The 22,249-nt window shown below is 35.4% G+C and overlaps 1 protein-coding gene across 1 annotated transcript in view; it reads right to left on the reverse strand.

The window, feature by feature from the left end:
- Positions 1 to 22,249, reverse strand: part of TEX15 (testis expressed 15, meiosis and synapsis associated) — a 56,695-nt gene that overhangs the window by 14,457 nt on the left and 19,989 nt on the right. Inside the window, 4 exon segments of the mRNA XM_021694184.2 lie at positions 1 to 708; positions 7,479 to 7,641; positions 9,128 to 9,274; positions 14,316 to 14,553. The exon segment at positions 1 to 708 is cut by the window's left edge and continues 33 nt beyond it. Coding sequence (XP_021549859.2) covers positions 1 to 708; positions 7,479 to 7,641; positions 9,128 to 9,274; positions 14,316 to 14,553 — 1,256 coding nt within the window.

Below are 22,249 nucleotides of genomic sequence, written 5' to 3' on the forward strand. Positions count from 1 at the left end.
CATTGTTCTTAGAGCCCAAGTTGTGAGCCTGTGACTGTGAATCATCAAAAGAAATTTTGAAGCAAGGGGCGTCCGAACAATTAGTAAGAATAGAATGATCACCAGGCACAACTTCAGATGAGGAGGCAGAATTATTTGGCTTAGATAGTAGGTTTATTTCTGAATTAAAATCTAAACTCTTCTCAAGTGGCAAAATCTCATTTAAGCCTGCAATATTATTATGTTTTCCTATGCTTTCTTCTCTCCTCATCAGTCTTGGGTCTTTAATGAGTTTTGAAGTAATAACTGTGCTTGAGCCAGTATTGTTATGAAGGGGAAAAGCAGCAGAAAGACCACTTAAAACATTTTTAAGCTGTGTCAAATTTAACATGAGGTCCCCATTAACACTTTTTCTGGTATCACTGGGAAAAAATGAAGGACGTGAATCATATATATGTACTTGAGAAGTGTCTCTACATTCTGCTAAATTGTGCTCCATCTGTCCACTGTATGTTTCATGTACAGAAATGTTTCCATTTTGCACATTTCCATAGGAATTAGAAATATTTGCATTGGAAGGATTTATCTCTGAATTTAGGGCCCTGCAAGAACAGTTTTCCTGAACAAATGGATCTACAGGTTTCCTGAAATGCTCAAAGATGACAGTAGCATCTTTTCCTTTTCCAATTCTCTTGGCCACTGTACAGTTATTCAGAGAGCACGTTCTTTCTGTGAAAATAATAAAAAAAATAAGAAAAAATAGGAAGGAAAAGGGTTTCTACACTGAACTCTTAATATAAGTAAGCTATGTCACAACTGGTTTTAACTGAAAGTTCATTATGATTATGATTAAAGTAGGTCTCATCAGAAAAAGGAGAGAAGAGGATGAGTGATAAACCAATAAAACAGAAATGATGCAACATGGAACTCTGTCCTGGACCCCTTAATAAAAAAAGTATTTACCATAAAAATTTGAATTCTGGCAAATACAAAGAAAGAGAAAAATTAAAAAGGAGTAAAAGCATGTTGCTGAAAGACAAGATATTTCTTATATTAATTTCCTATATTCATATACTTAATAACAGAATCTACATATTAATAGGCAAAAGTGTTTCCCTTTTATCTACTGTTACTTTGCTTCTTTTCTCTTTGTCAGGAGACAACAAAAACAGAAAGAAAAGGGGAATGAGTGGGGAAACAGAGGAGAAAAGTACAAAAGGTTCCATAGAATCCTTCTCAGGAGCAAAGCAAAGCACTACCCTTGCTCCATAGTGAAGTAAGTATTCCTGCAAATAATATATATAAATAAAAATCTGGAAAATGAAAACAAATTTTCTTTTATAATTTGTAGGAATTTATTCCTACAATTTCATAAAGAACTAAATGTAATAACAAAGGAACTTATAAAAAATGTGTGTTTACCAAATAAAATGTTCACAAAACATTCATAGGTAATACCAAAAAATATCTTTATTAAAACATATTAATGATGAGAAATCGATGGTGAGATTTATGCCGTGTATGAAACTATAATCATATTATTGGGATGTACCATGAGATTCTTTATCACAATATTTTGAAAGATAGCTTTGTTGAAGACCTCCTAATTTTATAGCCACATGTAATTATACTTTTTAATTATAGTAAGCTATAGTGGAAATATGACCATAATAGAGATGTAGTTCTTGAGAGTAGGAGATGCAGTGGACAGACAAAAAATGGTGGATCCCTATACAACTTATAATAAAATAAAATAAAACTCATTGAAAAAAAAAAACCATAAAAGTATTAGAAGAAAAGATGGAGAGATAGTTTTATTATCCTGAGATAGAAACTAAGTACTTTTAAGATAAATAACTGGATACCAGAAAGCCAGAAATTAAAAAATGATGTCAATTACATGTAAATTAAATACCTTAACAGGTCAAAACTCATGATAAACAAAACTTGGACAAACTGGTGAAAAGTATTTTCTGAATTAGCAAGCTTAGTACATAATTACACATATGTTACCGTACATAAAGAGTATGTAGACATCTTCAAAATATTAATATATGAACAAGAAAATCACAAAAATTGTGAACACAAAAAGATGTCGAACTCCACTAAATAAATAGTAAGAGTTGTATTAAAAAACTGCTTAGATTGGGAAAGACTCTGAAGGATATCCTGAAGATGTAAGCACTCATACTCTTCATGGGAGTATAAACTGGTACTAATTTCCTGGAAAGTAAATCTATAGTTTTCAGCAAAATGTAATGTATAATCATCTATACCCAGTAAATCTACTTTTATGCAAGGATTTTTAGTACAACAGTCCAAGACTGCTGAAAGCTAGAAACCTAACTATCAATATGAGACTGGTTAAGATTTCAAGGTATACTATGATGCTATAGTAATCAAAATAGTATAGTACTGGCACAAAAAGACAAAACCTTCCAGCTATGAAATGAGTAAGTCATGGGAATAAAAGGCATAGCATACAAAGTACAGTCATTGATACTATAATAGTGTTGTATGGTGACAGATGGTAGCTACACTTGTGGAGAGCATGGAACACTATAGAGAAGTTGGATCACTATGTTGTATACTTGAAACTAATGTAACATCATATGTCAACTATACTCAAAACAATTTAAAAAATGAGACTGGTTAAATAAATATATCATATCAATAATTATAAAAATACTATATGTGCTATAACAAATGTCTAGAAACATAATGTTATGCAGCTATTACAAATATTAAGATAAATTAATACAAAGCAACAGGGGAAAAGAAACCTAAATCACTTGTTTGTTTAATGATCTGAATTTCATAAATGTATGGTAAATGTATATTAATATATACATAATGTTAACTAACAAAGTACTTAATGTGGATGGCAGGTATGGTTTTTCTGAGTGCCTTACGCACATTAATTCATTTAATCTTCACAACATTCCCATTTTATTGATGAGAAAGTGAAGAGTAATTTGCCCAGGATCACAATTTATAAGGAATAGAACCTTAATCACTAGATTACATTTCTGCTTAAACTTAATAAGGGCACTTTAAGTTTATTCCCATTTTTGGCAGTCTCATCACATAAATGAAAAATGGGAGAACCCAGCACCCTCAATAATATAAGAAACTATAAGAAAATGAAATTATAGGGGCGCCTGGGTGGCTCAGTTGGTTAAGCAACTGCCTTCAGCTCAGGTCATGATCCTGGAGTCCCTGGATCGAGTCCCGCATCGGGCTCCCTGCTCAGCAGGGAGTCTGCTTCTCCCTCTGACCCTACCCCCCTCTCATGTGCTCTCTCTCTCTCTCAAATAAATAAATAAAATCTTTAAAAAAAAAAAAAAAAAAAGAAAAAAAAAGAAAATGAAATTATAGTCAACAAAGCAAACTACCAAATAGTTATTAGCATCATGTTATTCTGTGGTGATGGAAATGTTCTTTATCTATGCTATCCAATACAGTAGCCAATTGCCACATGTAGTTACTGACTTGAAATGTGGGCAAGTATATAAACAAGGGGTGGTGTGAATAAGGAATTAAAATTTTAATTTAATTTTAACTAATTTAAGTTTAAATAGACATGTGACTAATGGCTACTGTACTGGATAGCCCAGGTCTGCAGTACTCCAGAGGGAGATGAATATGCTGATAGTCAACACATGTGGCCTGGACTCTGGGCATAATACAGGTATTCCTCAAAATTTATTACCCTGAAAGGTATCATTGTTTATTGTTTTTTTTTCAAATGAGGTATAATTGACATACAAATTATATTAGTTTCAGGTGTGCAACATAGTGATTCGACACTGAATACACTGCAAACTAATCACCACAGTAAGTCAAGTTATTACCCATCATTCTTTGATTAAAATAATTAGCCATAAGATTGTAGATGGGTAGGAGTAAAAGTAAGGAAAATCCTTATTTTACTGTCTCCATTTTAAGCCTTCTGGCTGAGGGATAATGTGGAGAGAATGACTAGGGAGAAGATCATCAAGAAAACAGAAAATTGAGCAAACTATCAACTAGACCTAACAGACATTTACTGAACTCTCTACCCAACAAAACCCAAATTTCCATTCTTCTAAAAGTGCACACAAAACATTCTTCAGGATAGACCACATGATAGGCTCAATAAATTTAAAAGGATAAAGATAGTACAAATTATATTCTCCAACTACAATGGAATAAAATTAGAAATCAGTAACAGAAAAAACTTTGGGAAATTCACATACACACAGAAGTTAAATAACATATTTCTAAAAAAAACCCAATGGGTCAAATAAGAAATCAAAAGGGAAACTGGAAAATAATTTGAGATGAATGAAAATGAAGACACAAAATACCTAAACTTACAGGATACAGCTAAAACTATAATTTCAGGGAAATTTATAGCTGTAAAGAAGATCTCAAATCAATACTTCAAACGTCCACCTTAAGACACCAGAAAAAGAACAAACTAAACCTGAAACAAAAAGGAGGAAAATAAAGACCAAAGAGAAAATTAATAAAATGGAAAACAGAAAAATAGAAAAAAAATTAATGAAATCAAAAGTTGGTTCCTTGAAAAGATCAACAAAATTGACAAACCTTCAGCCAGGCTGACCAAGAAAATAAAGAGGGAAGACTAAAATTAGTAGAATGACAACTGAAAGAGTTTCAAGATATTACTACTGGCTTTACAAAAAGAAAAAGGACTGTAAAGAAATACTACGAACAACATGACACTACTAAATTAGATAAGTTAGATGAAATGGACAAATTCCTACAAAGACACAAACCACTAAAACTGATTCAAGAAGAAACAGAAAACCTGGATAGAGATATAGTTAAGTGAAGAAACTGAATTAGTTAATAAACAACCTACTCACACAAAAAAGCCCGAATGGCTTTTTAAGATTTTTTTTAAAAGATTTTATTTGATTTAGAGCATGAGCAGTGGGAGGGACAGAGCAAGAGGGAGAAGCAGACTCCCTGCTGAGATGGCAGCCTGACATGGGGCTCTATCCCAGTTCTCCAAGATCATGACGAAGTCATGCTGAAGTCAGACACTTAACTGAGCCACCCAGGTGCTCCCTGAATGGCTTTAATAGTGAAGTCTACCAAATGTTTAAGGAAGTATTAATGTTAATTCTTCACAAACTCCAAAAAAATGGAAAAGGAAGAAACCTTTCAAACTTATCCTATAAGACTAGTATTACTCTGATACCAAAACCAAAGACATCACAAGAAAGCTACAGATCAATGTATCTTATAAATATAGACACAGAAATCTTCAAAAAAATTTGTAGTAAACCGATTCCACCAACATGTAATAGAAATTACACACCACGACTAAATGGGATTTGTCTCAGCAATGCAGTTTACTTAACATCTGAAAATCAATTAGTGTGATACAGTACAGTAAACATAGTGAAGACTAAAAATCACATGATCATCTCTATAGATGCAGCAAAAGGATCTGACAAAATCCAAAACCCTCTCATGATAAAAAACACTCAACAAACTAGAACAGAAAGGAACTTCTTCAACATGATAAAGGACATCAAAAAACCCCATAGCTAACATTATACTTACTGGTGAAGGATGAATGCTTGCCCCTAAGTTCAGGAACAAGACAGGATGTCTATCCACTCTTACCACTTTTATTAAACATTCAACTGGAGGTCCTAGCCAGGGCAATTAGACAAGAAAAAGAAATAAAAAGCATCCAGATTGGGAAGGAAGAAATAAAACTAACTCTATTTGTAGGTGACCTGATTTTGTATATAGAAAATCCTAAGGAAATCACTAAAAAAACTAGAACTAATAATGAGATCAGTAAGGTTACAGGATATAAGACCAATACACAAAAATCAACAATATTTCTATATACTTAAATGAAGAATACAGAAATGCGATTGAGAAAACTCTACTTACAAAAGTATCCAAAAATAAAATCTTGGTAGTAAATTTAACAAAAGAAGCATAAAACTTAAACCATAAAACCTTTACCTCACATCTACTGTGGTGGCTATAAACAAAAAGTCAGATAGTAACACAGGAAGTGGAAAATCCCAACACTCATACACTGCTGGTGTGAATGTAAATGGTGCAGCCATTTTGGAAAAACAGTTTGGCAGTTCCTCAAATGGTTAACATAGTGTCATCATATGACCCAGCAATTCCACTCCTAGCTATCTACCCAAGAGACATGAGAACACATGTCTACACCAAAACTTGTACAAGAGCAATCATAGCAGAATTATTCATAATTGCCAAGAGGTGAAAACAACCCAAACATCTTTCAAATGATGAATATAGTATATCTGATCAATGTAATATTATTCCATAAAAAAGAAGGAAATATTAATACGCTACAACATGTGAGAACCTTGAAAATACTGTTAAGTGAAAGTCACTAGTCATGAAAGGCCATGTCACTTCACATATTTATGACTTCCCTTATATCAAATGCCCAGAATAGGCAAATACAGTTGATCCTTGAACGATATGGGTTTGAACTGTGTGGGTCCACTCATACATGGATTTTTTTCTATTAATATATTGGAAAACTTTTGGAGATTTGCCACAATTTTAAAAAACTCACAGATGACCCACATAGCCTAGAAATGCCAATAAAGATTAAGAAAAAGTTAGGTATTACTGTAAGAATACAGTATATCAAATATATAAGGTACAAAGTAGATGTTAATCACCAGTCTATGTTCTGGGTAAGGCTTCCAGTCAACACAAGGCTATTAGTAATTAGGTTTTTAGGGAGTCAAAAGTCATACATGGATTTTTTGACTGCAAGGGGATTGACACCTCTAACTTCATGTTCAAGGCTCAGCTATACATAGAGACAGAAAGTAGATTAGTGACTGCTTAGGGGCAAGGGCCTGAGAGGAAAGGGATATAGAAAGGGATATAGCTTTTCAAGGGTACATAGTTTCTTTTTGAGGTGATGATGATAACACTCAGTAAGCTGGCACAAACAGACATTTTTTAAAAAAAGTTTATGTGTTGCCAAGGATATAGAGTAATTATGTAACCTGATACAACTGCTTTTGAAAACTGGTTGATATCCTCTTTGACTTAAGTTGCACATTTCTGATGTATATATATAATATTCTACACAAAAATTCTTGCACATATGCACTGAGACACATAAAGGTTTAAAACAGCAATGTTTGCAAGGTGAAGAAAACTGGCAAGTATCCAAATATCCCCAGAAGAATAGTGTGTAGTCAACAAATGGAATAATGTGTGTGAATACATACATAAGAATGAAAAAACCACAGGTGTTCTTATCAGCATAGAAGAATCACACAAACATAATACTGAGCAAAAGAAGTCACAAAAATATCTGCATTATAATTCTAGATACATAAAATAAAAAATTTATTAAAGCACAACTATTTTGCTTACAGATTCATAATGTATTAGAAAATAATACTCAGAAGTTCTAAGACTAGCACAAATGCTACTGAAGCAGAGTAATATATGTATCTTACCAGCCCTCTTAGGAAATCCAGTTGAGAGGAATCTCAAAGATGTCATAAGGTGTCCATTATCTACTTTTTGGCCAATAAATTTTACTGTTAATATTGCATATGGAAGACACTGCCTAGGTTTATCTACTGGCTTTGAAAGAACATTGTATTCATAGAAGTATACCTGAAAGATAAAGAAGGGGGAAAAAAACCATTTTTAAGCTAATTAGTGTTAGCAGAATTGAATAAGCTCATATTTTAAAAAGTTACGTAAACTGCACGATGTTATTTATTCACTGGCTTCCATTTACCCACCCTTTCTCCCCATTCTTCAACCCTAGTTTGTTTTTTAAAGTATAAATATTTCCCCCAACCACATATATTTTTCTTGGCAGGGTATCAATGTGGGCAGCAGCAGAAACAATCTGTTTTTAAATAAACAAGTATTTTTCCATTAAAAGTTCAATGTTTTGCATATGCTATGAACACCTGTACTGTTTCAGTTGGAAGAAAAAGTTAATTATGAAAATAGTAATAGCTCAATACATTTACAGGTGGGAACATATAATTCTAGAAAATTTATCTTCATTTAAACATATATATGATGATATTCAATGTTTATTACATATAATTTAAAGTCTACTGTCTTAGCAATTTATGATAGAAAATTAATGCTTCACATGTAATGAACACATAAGCCTTTCTCCTGTTGCAAAGTAGAGAAGATCAATAACATTATTTCAAAATAGCTTATTAAAAAGTTGGCATGTTTTGCAAGTTAGGAACTAATCTACGGAACAACTAAATAAAAGAAAGCATCCACTGTATCCTGAACACAGTTAAATGCAAATTTGGAAACTTCCTTACTAACATTCCTAGATCACAAATATTAAAGGAGTTTTCATTATTTATTTAAAAGGTCTTATTATATTGAATAAATTAAGAGATTTTTCTTTTTTAAATTTTATTATGTTAGTCACCATACATCACATCATTAGTTTTATGTATTTTATTTATTTTTTATTAATCATGTTAATCACCATACATTACATCATTACTACATCATGTAGTGTTCCATGATTCATTGTTTGCATATAACACCCAGTGCTCCATTCAATACGTGCCCTCTTTAATACCCATCCACCAGGTTAACCCATCCCCCCAACCCCCTCCCCTCTAGAACCCTCAGTTTGTTTCTCAGAGTCCATAGTCTCTCATGGTTCGTCTCCCCCTCCGATTCCCCCTCTTCATTTCCCCCCTTCCTACTATCTTCTTTTTTTTTTTTTAAGATTTTATTTATTAATTTGACAGAGAGAGAATGAGAGAGCACATGAGAGGGGGGAGGGTCAGAGGGAGAAGCAGATTCCCTGCCGAGCAGAGAGCCCGATGCGGGACTCGATCCAGGGACTCCAGGATCATGACTTGAGCCGAAGGCAGTCGCCCAACCAACTGAGCCACCCAGGCGCCCCTATCTTCTTCTTTTTTTTAACATATAATGTATTATTTGTTTCAGAGGTACAGGTCTGTGATTCAACAGTCCTGCACAATTCACAGCACTGTGAATTAAGAGATTTTCATTTAATATTTTGAGAAGCTGTTTTAAGTCATGTATTATACAGTGTGAAGCATGTCACTTCCAAATAGTCAAATGGTCCAAAAAGTTAACATACCGCTGAATTGTAGGCTTGTAACTCAATGGTATCTTTCAGAGAAGGTATGCTTCTTGACATATGGCAATCAAAATTAGGAGAAGGATCCAAAGAAACTTTGTTTTTATCCACCGAAGGCTGAATTTTCTTCACTTTTCCAAAGAGAACCTAAAAAAAAAAAAGAAAAAAAGGCAAAAAGAAGGTCCATAAAAACACACCAGAACATTTTAAACTCCCATGCTAGAACATAGAGTAAGGCTAACTCTTTTTTAAAGAAACAAATACAAATGGAGAGAGAATCCATGTCCCAGATGAGTAGGGTGACTTATTATCATGTCAATTCTCTTTCTAAATTAAACTCTAAGGCTATAGTAATTGTAATTAAAATTTTAGAAAATCTTTTTGTAGAAATGAATTTTAGTCTAAAAACTTATCTGGAAGACTAAACAAACAAGAATAGCCCAAAAAATTTTGAAAAAATTTTTTTAGAAAAAAATGTTGGGTCAGAGATAAGAGACTGATGGAACAGGGCAGGTGACTTGAACATCCAAGGTATTAAATGTTTTGTTTTGTTTTTTAATTTTTAGAGAGAGGGAGAGAGAGAAAGTGATATCAGGGGAGGGGCAGAGAGAGAGGGAGAGAATCCCAAGCAGGCTCCACGCCCAGCACAGAACTTGATGCAGGGCTTGATCTCAGGATACTGAGATCATTACCTGAGCCAAAATCAAGAGTCGGACACTCAGCCGACTCAGCCACCCCAGAGCCTCTACATGTTTTTTATAAGGATGGTACTACCACAAAAAAAGGCAGAGGGGGGAAAATGAACAAAATAAAAAGCCCCGGATAAATCCAAGCATCTATAAAAATATAGTATAATGTTAAAAGTACCATTTCAGATTAAGTGAAGCAAAAACACTCAATAAATGGTGTAAGACAACCGAAAAAATTAAATTCCCTTAATATATAGACCAAAATAAATGCCAAACAAGTTAAATATTTAAGTAATGCAAACACTGTAGAAAGAAATAAGTCACTATCTAATCTCAAAGTGAGAATTCTTTTCTAAGCATATGTACCATGAACCCATAAATCAAAACCATAAAGCTATAAAATATTCCAAAACATTTATTTATACATCAAAAACAAATGAGTATACTAAAAGACAACCTACTGATTGGGAGAAAATGTTTGCAAATGATATATCCAACAAAGGGTTGGTATCCAAAATATATAAAGAACTTAAAGCAAACTGATGCAGCCACTGTGGGAGACAGTATGAAGGTTCCTCAAAAAAATTAAAAAGAGTACTACTCTATAACCCAACCATTGCACTACTGGGTATTTACCCAAAGAATACAAAAACACTCATTCAAAGGGATATATGCACCCCTGTTTATCGCAACACTATTTACAACAGCAAAACTATGGAAGCAGCCCAAGTGTCCAACGACAGATGAATAAAGATTTGGTGTATATATACAATTGAATATTATTCAGCCATAAAATAGAATGAAATCTTGCCATTTACAACAACATGGATGGATCTAGAGTGTATAATGCTAAGTGAAATAAGCCAGTCAAAGAAAGACAAATACCACAGAATTTCACCCATATGTGCAATTTAAGAAACGAACAAAGGAAAATGAAATAGAGACAGGAATGCTTGGCTGGCTCAGTTGGTACAACTTGCGACTCTTGATCTCAGGATTGTGAGTTCAAGCCCCATAATGGGTGTAGAGTCTACTTAAGGAAAAAAAAAGAGAGACAGAGTGAGACAAACCAAAGGACAGACTCTGAATTACAGAGAACAAACAGACAGTTATTGGTGAGGGGGAGTGGGTGAAATAGATAAAGGGGATTAAGAGTGGCCATCTTCTTTGCGGGTGGGAGAGGTGTGGTGCCCAAATGCAGGACTGGAACTCATCACCCTCAGATCAAGACCTGAGCTGAAATTAAGAATCAGATGCTTGACCAATTGAGCCACCCAGGTGCCCCATGAGTACATTTATCTTGATGAGCACTGAGTAATATATGGAACTTATGAATCACTACATTGTATACCTGAAACTAAAATAACACTGTATGTTAACTACACTGGAATTAAAAAAAAAAAAAAGAAAGAAAATAATATGTATCATATATATATTAATATATTAATTTGGATCAGGGTGAAGATACTGGCATTGAGTAGGATATACCAAGGAACACTTATGTGGCTGTGTATGGAAAACAAAACAAGGGGAACCTGCATGGCTCAGTCAGTTAAGCGTCTGCCTTTGGCTCAGGTCATGATCCTGGGGTCCTGGGATGCAGGCCCACATTGGCTCTGTGCTCAGCACAGAGTCTGCTAATCCCTCTCCTTTTGCCCCTCCCACCCCCCGTTTGTGCACTCTCTCTCTCTCAAATAAATAAAATCTTTAAAAAATACCAGGAACATAATTAACTGATAAAAGTAAGGTGGAAGAAAGTACAATTAAAAGGAAAAGTACACATTTTAAGTCAGCAATTCTATTACTGTTATTTTTCAATATAATAATACATTCAGGGGCGCCTGGGTGGCTCAGATGGGTAAGCGTCTGCCTTCGGCTCAGGTCATGATCCTGGAGTCCCGGGATCGAGTCCCGCATCGGGCTCCCTGCTTGGCGGGGAGTCTGCTTCTCCTCCCTCTGACCCTCCTCCCTCTCCTGCTCTCTGTCTCTCGTTCTCTCTCTCTCAAATAAATAAATAAAATCTTTAAAAAAAAAATAATACATTCATTCAAAATTAAAAACAATACTAAATGTAATGTGGTATCCTGCATTTGGGTATTGGAAGAGAAAAAATAGTAGAAAAACAGGCAAAATCCAAATATAATTTAGTTAATGGTATGGTACCAATGTTAGTCTCTTCATTTTATTATTTTTATTTTCTTCCTGAAATATAACTGACATATACAATGCTAGTTTCTTAGTTTTGACAAAAGTGCCACAGTGATGTGAAATGCTAACATTAGGGGGACAGTGAGTGAAATGTATACAGGAACTTTTTGTACTATCTTTGTAATTTTTCTGTAAATTTAAATTTATTTCAAAATGAAAAGTTTATTTTTTAAAAAGGAAAACATTAAGTGATAAAATATAATTGAAAGTATATTCAAAATATATTTTAATGAACTGTAATGCTTACAAATCAACTAGAAAAAAAAAAACCAAATTGGCAAAGGATATAAATCAGTAACTATTGTTTTTTTATTTTTAAATTTTTTTTATGTTTAAGTAGGCTCCATACCCAATGTAGGCTTTGAACTCAAAACCCTAAGATCAAGAGTCACATGCTCCACCTGCTGAGCCAGCCAAGTACCCCTCACTAAATATTGTTAATAAATATATGCAGAATGTTTAAACTCAGTAGTAACTATGTAAAAATATTGAACCAACAATGAGAAACTGTTGCATGTAAGACTGGCAAAGATTAAAAAAAAAGTATAACACACAGAGTGAGGGCATGAGATAACACACATTCTTACACACTGTGGATAGAAATGTCAATTAAGGGGCACCTGGGTGTCTCAGTCAGTTAAGTGTCTGCCTTTGGCTCAGGTCATGAACCCAGGGTCCTGGATGGAGTCCCGCATTGGGCTCCCTGCTTGCAGGGAGCCTTCTTCTCCATCTCCTCCCTGCTCATGCTCTCTCGCTATCTCTGTCCCTATCTCCGTCTCTTTCTCTCAAATAAATAAATAGAATCTTTAAAAAAAAAGAAATGTCAATTAACATAACCCTTCTTAGGACAACTGGGCATTACATATCCAAAGCTGTGAAAGTATACATAGCTTTGGCTCCTAATCTGATTTCTCGGGAGGAATTAGCCAATTAATTGTTAGCAAATAATCACAGGTATGTGTAAAAATACACCTATAAGGATGATCAAAGTAATAATTAAAAGTACAAAACAGAAAACCAAATAATTTATATCCCTAAATTAAAAAATGTGTCATGCAAATTTATGATAGAGCTATATAGTCGAATACTATGTAGTTAGTTATTCAAAAGGCTATTAGAAGGGTGCCCGGCTGGCTCAGCTGGTAGAGTATGCGACTCTTGATCTTGGTGTTGTGTTCGAGCCCCATGTTGGGTGTAAAAATTTTACTTAAAAAAAAGCTATTAGAGAAGAACACTTTAATGCAATGAAAAATCTGTCTTATAATCAATGAAAAAAGTTATGTATATAAAGAATATATTTTAATTACCATTATACATGCATATCTGCATAAATAAGCAAAACTATAGATATATTAAAAAATGAACTGTGGTTATTAATGGGCTTTTGGAACTTCTTAGTATGCACCAAATTTCCTAAAATCAGTATGTATTACTTTTTAATATAAAAATTGTGCTTTATGAATTTGATAATATTTGAGGCCTAAACACATAAGGAATTATTCCGAAGGAAGCACTGGTCTTATGTGTACCCATCCTATGTTACAAACCTGAGGATCCTGCCTACCTAGTGTGATTTTAATAGTCCTGGCAAAGCTACAGTTAACGATAAAAGTGTATCTTAACCAGTTTGTTGATGCTTAAGATTTGGTAAGACTTATTTCTTTTCAATTTTGAGTAATTTTAGACTTTCAGAAAAGTTGGGAAACTAGTTCAGAGGTCCTATATACTTGTATCCAGTTTTTCCTAAAGTTAACATCTTATATAACCATGGCAAAATTATGAAAACTAAGAAACATTGTTACACTGTAATCTGAAACTAATGTGACATATAATGTATGTCAACTAGACTTCAATAAAAAATTAAAACAAAAAAATTAACATTGTATAATACTATTAACTAAAATAAAGATTAAGAGTTTAGTAACTTTAGCTTAAGCTAGAATTACTATAACCAATGTTTTGGAGAAAAACAGTTAAAGCACTCTGGTATTAATTATGGTCTGAACAAAAAAGAGAGAAGGGTCATTTAAGACAGAAAAAAATATAAATTGGAAAGACAAAGATGATACAAGCTGCATTTGCTTACTTGGAGTTTTGTTTTATGCTACATACCCAACTAAAGTCAGAAATAGGGGAAAATTTCAAATGATGATGATGAAAGTAATATATATATTATTTATTTCATATAATGCAACTTAAAAACACTAATAATTCATACTGAAAGGAGAATATGCTCAGGTCAATTTAAAGCAACTGAATATAATATTTAGTAATTGTTTTATGCTACCTACCTTAAAAATTATAATACTTTCTACAGTAATGCTTCTACTATGAGCATAATTCAAAGCAACATCAACATGTCTAAATACATAAATTCCAAGAAGAGGATTTCCTAATATCTTCAATGTAGATGTTCCGGTACTTATCCCATTTTGATATATTTCAGCCACATCATTCTGAGGAAGTGCTAAAAAGCAAAAATGTTCTTCAAGTTCTCTGCCATGTCTTCCACTCTCACGCATCTCTGACCTAAAGCAAAACAGTGTGTAGTTAAATGAGAATATTGACTGAATTTTCAAGGAGAAGATAATTATTTCAGCTTACTAGAGTTAGAAAGCAAGACAATTACTGATAACATTCAGAAACATCACTATCCTATGAGAACAAGTTAGGCTGAAAATCATCTAAGGAAAGAATTGAAGTAGGAAACTACTCATCCAGAATTATGGACTACATTCTGTATAGGCCAGTGATAATAAGGGCTAACATTTCTCGAATGCTACTAATATACCCAGCGCGCTAAGACTTACCCTTTATAAGCATTTTTGTAAAATTTTTCCGAATTTTCCAAGAGCTGATTGCTATTATTATTTTATTGTTGTTTTTATAACCATTTTTTCCTCATCCCCCTTGCCTCTGTTACACTCATTTTTAAAATGAGGAATATGAAGTTCAGAGAGTTAAACTCGCCAAAATAGCAAGGTGACAAGAGTTGGAATTATTTATGTGAACTCTTGTCTGCTAAGTCCCAGAGCTCAAGTTCTCACTTTTCTATGGATGAAAGAACAGGCATTTCGTAAATAAATATATAGAGAGATACATATGGTAAACTATTAGGGAAATTCTCCATTTTTCAGGGATCCAGACAGCAGCTGGAAGAAACAAGCTAGGATTTGATTAGAGTACTCCTATCACAGAAGTAAAATTATGAATCATCCTCAGAAAAGATTATAATCTGAAGTACACACACTTAAAATTTTGACTATACTCCACAACAAGAACCACTTAACTGGGGGTGCCAGAATGGCTCAGTTGGTTAAGTGTCTGCCTTTGGCTCAGGTCATGATCCCAGGGTCCTGGTATCAAGCCCTTGCATCAGGCTCCTTGCTCAGTGGGGAGTATGCATTTCCCTCTCCATCTGCAGCTCCCCCAGCTCATGCTCTCTTTCACTCTCAAATAAATTAATCTTTTTTTTTTTTTTTTTTGTAAAGAACCACTTAATCATATAGACAGGCAATCTATTTGGCTTGCTCAGGTGTAGTAGCTGCAACAACTGCCACACTAGGTGATACAGTAGAGAGGTCCGATTGCTAGAATAGGGCAGAGGTGTGATTCCAAATCATCATCAGCAGTGGAGAACCTCAGAACTTAGAAAGTAATGTGTATACTACAAAAGGAAAATTGTTCTTGAATACCACATGCTACCAATATTTGTTATTTCCTGGAACACCACTCACAGAGTTTGTATAAAGTATACTAAGCACATTAGCATATTAGTACTTATTGGCATGAATAACTTACTGTTTACAGTACAAAGGGGCACAAAACACATGGCAACAGTTACAAGCAAGACTAACTGATTAGATTGTGACCACTTTGTCCCAGTTCCTGGAAATGTCAACTCCACATACCATCTCCTGCTCTTGCTTGCAACTTGACATCAGTAGATTCTATGACCCACTAAGATCTCCATGTAGATAAGATTTAAAATTCACAGAATTAGAGTACTTTTTTCTGTTTTCCCAATTTCTCAACTCATTCTTCCTAGAATCTGGAAAAGCATTAATTTTCTGAGCATGCCTCGAAGGAGTTCCCACATGGGAGTACTAACAACAATAGCACAAAGCGTGGGAGGAAGGAAGGAGATGTTCACTGTTGTAAGGTTCTTACACTACATATGAATATAACATTATGTGAAGGTACACTGTGTAAACCCTAGAGCAGTGTTTCTCAACACTGGCACACACTATTGACATTGTGGACCAAATAACTCTTTGTGTTACCTAGTCATCTTACTGGCTTAACATTATATTCTCTTAAAGGACTGACTAAAATGTAAAAATATAACTTAATAAAGATTTGACCCAGAGCTCCAAAAACTTTTACAAATTAAAGTAGAAAATATTCCTTGAGTTTCATATTAGTAATAATACTGAATACTTTGTTTTCAATGTATGTTTTCAGAATAACATTTGAAAAACATTTAGGACTAAATATGATTTAGACAAAAGTGAGCAATAAAAAATTACTCTTTAGAAGTTTAAAAAATTTTTTCATTCCAGTGTAATTAACATATAGTGTTATATTAGTTTCTGTTGTATAAGATAGTGACTCAACAATTCCATATATTACTCAGTGCTCGTCAAGTAAGTGTACTCTTAATCCTCTTTGCTTATTTCACCCATCCCTCCCCACTTCCCCTTTGGTAACCATCTCTTTGTTCTCTATAGTTCTGAGTCTGTTTTTTGTCTCCTCCCCCCCTTGTTCTTTTGTTTCTTAAATTGTACATATGAGTGAAATTCTATGGTATTTGTCTTTCTCTGACTGGCTTATTTCACTTAGCATTACTCTCTAGATCCATCCATGTTGTTGCAAGTGATAAGATTTCCTTCTTTTTTATGGCTGAATATTCCATTGTGTGTGTGTGTGCGTGCGTGTGTGTATGTACACACCACATCTTCTTTATCCATTTAATCTGCTGACGGACACCTGGGCTGCTTCCATCATTTGGCTGTTGTAAATAATGCTGCAATTAACAGGGGTGCATATATCCCTTTGAATTAGTGTTTTTGTATTCTTTGGGTAAATACCTAGTAGTGCAATGGCTGGATCATAGGGTAGTTCTATTTTTAATTTTCTGAGGAACCTCCATACTGTTTTCCAGAGGGCCTACATTAGTTTGCATTCCCACCGACAGGGCAAGAGGGTTCCCCTCTCTCCACATCCTCAACCAATACCTGTTGTTTCTTGTGTTGTTGATGTTAACCATTTTGACAGGTGTGAGGTGAGATCTCACTGTAGTTTTGATTTGCATTTCCCTGATGATGAGTGATGTTGAACATTTTTTCATCTGTCTGTTGGCCATCTGTCCTCTTTGGAGAAATGCCTGTTTATGTCTTCTGCCCATTTTTAAATTGGATTATTTGTTTTTCGGTGTCTTTAGAAGTTTTTTCAAAAGGTTGGCTCTTCAGAATTATCAGACACTAGGATCTATGTTAACTTATTAAAATGATGAAGCTCTGAGTCTCAAGACTTCCATTTCAGATATCACAGGTAAAATGAATTTGAATAGTCTTTTGTTTGTAGGGACATGTAATCAAATAAGAATATAAAGACCTAGTACATACAAAGTGACCAATTACTGAAAGAGGAAAGCTGAAGAGACTCCATTTTTAGAAAGGCTCCTTCTCTGCTGCTTTTCTGCTAGGCCCCACTTACTCATGTTCTGTATTTTGCATCTGAATAAAACAAAGAAGCTATGTTCCCACCCTAAGTGGGAAACAAGAAAGTTAATCATTCTTAAGAGTTTTGTCCTAGGCCCCCAAACATCAGATAACATCTAAGAGCTGGATCCCAAACACACTCCAGGCTATTTAGCTTCAAACAAACCTCAGTCAGTGCTGGCATAAATAACCCCTACCTTCAGTGATTTATAAAATACACCTATTATTCACCTGTTACTTGCCTTTGACTGGACTCTACCCTGGATTCCTCAACACCTTTCCAATATAATTGCCTAACTCCAAGCGATGAGACTCATTCTCCTTTCCTTTCTGAATCTCCCAGATATTCTGTCTGCTACTCTGCCTGTCACTGATGCTATTCAACAAACTCTGTTTTCACTTCCTGGCTTGCATTTGATTTCTACCAGGTGCGAAGTCAAGGACCCTCCTGGATGGTCCTGTGGGACCCCTCTCTGGGTCCAAGAACCCAGCCTACCTGCATTATTACCAAGAAACATTAATGCCAATCAGATTCTATGCTAACAGAATATTTATATTATCTTAAATATAAAAAAAACAAATAATAGCTAAGAATAACTTTCCAGAAATATTTACTCATGTCTTTATGCAATAATACTAATAAGGAATAAGTATCACAATCTGTCAGCCCCTGTACCTTAAACATACTTTAAGCTCTGGAGTGGAAAGTTCGAAATCAACCGAGCATGCAAGTGTTAAACCTATAGATATACTCTTGGTGGTGGGTTAGTCATTATTTTTTTTAACCACTATTTTATTAAACATTAAGTAAATAAATGTAAAAATTTTAGATAAGAAAATTCATATGGACAGAAAAGTTATGTATAAGTTAACACAGCACAACAAATGAGTGGTAGAAACAAGATTAGAATCCTGGATATCTTTTGGAAGACCATGAACTTAGAATTGACTGTGTGCTACTATGATGCTTATCTACTGAAACCAACTATAACAAAGTGTAAGTGCCTCAGATGGAATGCCCATGTCATAGTTAATTACATTATACAGGATAGATTTCCAAGATACCTTATATATAATAGGTAGTGAATAATTTTTTGTTGAGTAATGAAACACTTTCAGTATCATATCTCAAAGTTTAACTGGAAAAAAAAAGAACTCTATTTAGCTACTGGGGTGTGTGGAGGAGAGAATACAAGTATTCAGTCAAGTATGTTTTTTGTAAAATAATTAAAGAAAATGAAGTAATTGGCTTTGGAGAGCTGGAAAAAGAATTTAATTGTTTTCAAATCCATCAGACTGCTGATAAGTGATCAATCTCTAGCTGGCAGGAAGTACAATATATGAAAAGAAGCATAAATAAGGTAAGACAAATTGGGATTTAACTAAGTTTACAGAACAAGTAAATTGCTTAAAAAAAAAAAGGTTTTATTTATTTGACAGAGAGAGCACAAGCAGGTGGAGTGGCAGACAGAGGGAGAGGGAGAAGCAGACTCCCCGCTGAGTAGAGAGCTGGACGTTGGGCTCGATCCCTGGACCCTGGGATCATGACCTGAGCTGAAGGCAGAAGCTTAACTGACTGAGCCACAGGCACCCTGTAAATTTTTTTTTTTTTTTTTTTTTTTTTTTTTTTAGAGAGGGGGAGAGAGAGAAAGCGGGGACAAGGAGGGGGCAGAGGGTGAGGGAGAGAGAGAATCCCAAGCCCAGTACGGAGGCCAACATGGGGCTTGACCCCACAACCCCAAGATCATGACCCAAGTTGAAATCAAGAGACAGATGCTTAACCGACTGAGGCACCCAGGCACCCCAGAAGAGGTACATTTTTGATTCAAGTGTAGTGATGTCACAAGATAGAGCAGACCTCACCCTCTGGCCCCTAGCAAAGATCAACCATTAGATAGCTACCTATAAACAAAAACAGCTCTGAGAGAGCTTTGGAGTACACTTAAGAAACTTCAGCAACATGGTGGCATAAAAAGCTAGAGAGTAACTGCACAGAAAGGGACAGATGAACAGTTTCAATTTTCCTGTACCATCCCACACATTGAGCTGGCATTGCTCAGTGCCAAGAGGGAACTCTCTAGATCAAAAGAGATCCCCTCACCAGGAAAGTGAGAGTGAGGTAACCAGTTTCCCCAGCCCTTTGGGGCACTAACATGAAGGATCAAGGATCTGCTTTGGTTTTACCCCAACCAGAGAATGGGAAAGCTGAGACACAAAGAGACTGGCAGGAACAAGGAAGAAAAGCAGAGGCTACCAACAGGAGCTATACAGCAGGAGCCAACTACCATCCCACCGACTGCTCAGCAAACATCAGTAGCTTTCACTACTGAAGAAACAGCCAGTGTGGCTGCAGCATACCCCTACAAATTTCACTAGTTTCAGACCCACAGGTATTTATATTTGTTGACACCAGCCACCTGAGTCTCCCCACCCGCCTTCCACCAGAAGCCAGCCAAAGACTCTCTGGCTTCAAGAGTGCAACAACCAACTCAGATTCCTGCAGCTGACACCCACCAATATGCAGGTGCTCAGGGCTAGCCCCTCCAGCTGTGTACTTATATGCTGTTGGCTAAACACCTGTCACCAGCCTAAACTGCTGTGGGCACACCATGGCAAGATCCTGCAGCCACATTAGGCCACACCCATAGCGAAGGCCCCTGTAGCTGCATGTGGGCCCAGATCAAGCCCTATCTTATGTCACTGGCCTGTATCACTAGGGTCACCTGCAGCTAGCTACTCCAGCTATACACCTGAATACCCTCTGGCCCAATCCCCATCATTAACCCCCACACTGCTATGTGTCCAGGGCAAGATATAGCTAACACAGTAATGAACAACAGCCAGGAACCCGCTGCCTGCCCTGGCACCCACCACTACATGTGTGTTAGCCACTGGACCCTGCCACAACACAGGCACCTGCAACTGAGTGTGTGCATATGACAGACTCAGGCCTCTACCACTGCTTACTCTGGTCTCTAGCTGATGGACCAGGAGGAGATGCTGAGAACCCCAACAGCCCTTGCAGCTTATGTGAATGCCTGGCAGCACTCACCAAAGACCACACAACTGTCAATAATGTACAGGCCAAGGCCTGATCCAGTGAGTTGTCATCCACCCCCCTAGACCTGAAGCAACTACATGCCCTGCACTTGGCACCCTGTATCATAGCACACTCTAACATGCCCCTATCTGCAGGTGAAGGTCTATACTTATCAAAGTTCAATGTATAAAGTCTGGAAAAGAAAACCACTTCTTCAAATTTATAGACACCTATGCAAAGCTATGAAGATTATGAAGAATCAGGGAAATATGACTCTACCAAAGGCATACAGTAAAGCTCCAGTAATGTACATAAAGAAATGGAGATACAGGATTTTTCCTAAGAATTCAAACTTGCTCTAAACATTCGACATAACATTGAAGTCCTATTTAGAATTAGGCAAGAAAAACAGATAAAAGGCAACCAAATTGGAAACGAAGAAGCAAATGCAATCCCTATTTGCAGATGACTCTGATATTACACACAGAAAATCTAAAGACTCCACCAAAAAACTCCTAGAGTAAATGAATTTAGTAAAGTTTCAGCATACAAAATCAATATACAGAAAATTGTTACATTTCTATATACTGAAAAGATCAGAAAGAGAAATTCAGAAAACAATCCCATTTACAACAAATTGAAAAGAATAAAATACCTAGAAATAAATTTAACCAAGAAGGGGAAAGACCTGTACACTGAAAACTGACACTGATGAGTGAAACTGAAGAAGACACAGATATAAAGATATTCTGTGCTCATGAATTGGAAAAATTAACGGTTTTTAAATGTCCATACAACCCAAGGCAATCCCTACTGAAATTCCAATGGCATTTTTCATAGAAATGGAATAAATAATCCTAAATTTGTATGGAACCACAAAGACCACGAATAGCCAAAGCAATCTTGAGAGAGAAGAACAAAGTTGGAAGCACAATGCTCTCTGATTTCAAATTACAGTTTAAAGGTATAAAAATCAAAACAGCATGGCACTAGCATAAAAACAGACACACAGAGCAATGGAACAGAATAAAGAGCCCAGAAATAAACCCAGGCATATGCAGTCAGTTAATTTATGACAAAGAAGCCAAGAATATACAATGGGAAAGGACAGTCTCTTCAATAAATGGGGTTGGGAAACTGGACAGTCACATGCAAAAGAGTGAAACTAGATCACTTTTTACACCATACATAATAATTAACTCAAAATGGATAAAAGACTTGAATGTAAGACCTGAAACAATGATCTCCTAGAAGGAAACATAGGCAATAGGCTCCTGTACACTGGTCTTGGCAATGATTTTTTGGATCTGACTCTAAAAGCAAAGGCAACAAAAGCAAAAATAGCAAGTGGGACTATATCAAAACTAAAATACTTCTGCACAGCAAAAAGAATCAACAAAAGGAAAAGTCAACCTATGGAGTGGGAGAAAATATTTACAAACCATATGTCTGATAAGGGGTT

Source organism: Neomonachus schauinslandi, chromosome 2, assembly GCF_002201575.2.
Source record: "Neomonachus schauinslandi chromosome 2, ASM220157v2, whole genome shotgun sequence".
Classification (NCBI taxonomy): Eukaryota; Metazoa; Chordata; class Mammalia; order Carnivora; family Phocidae; genus Neomonachus; species Neomonachus schauinslandi.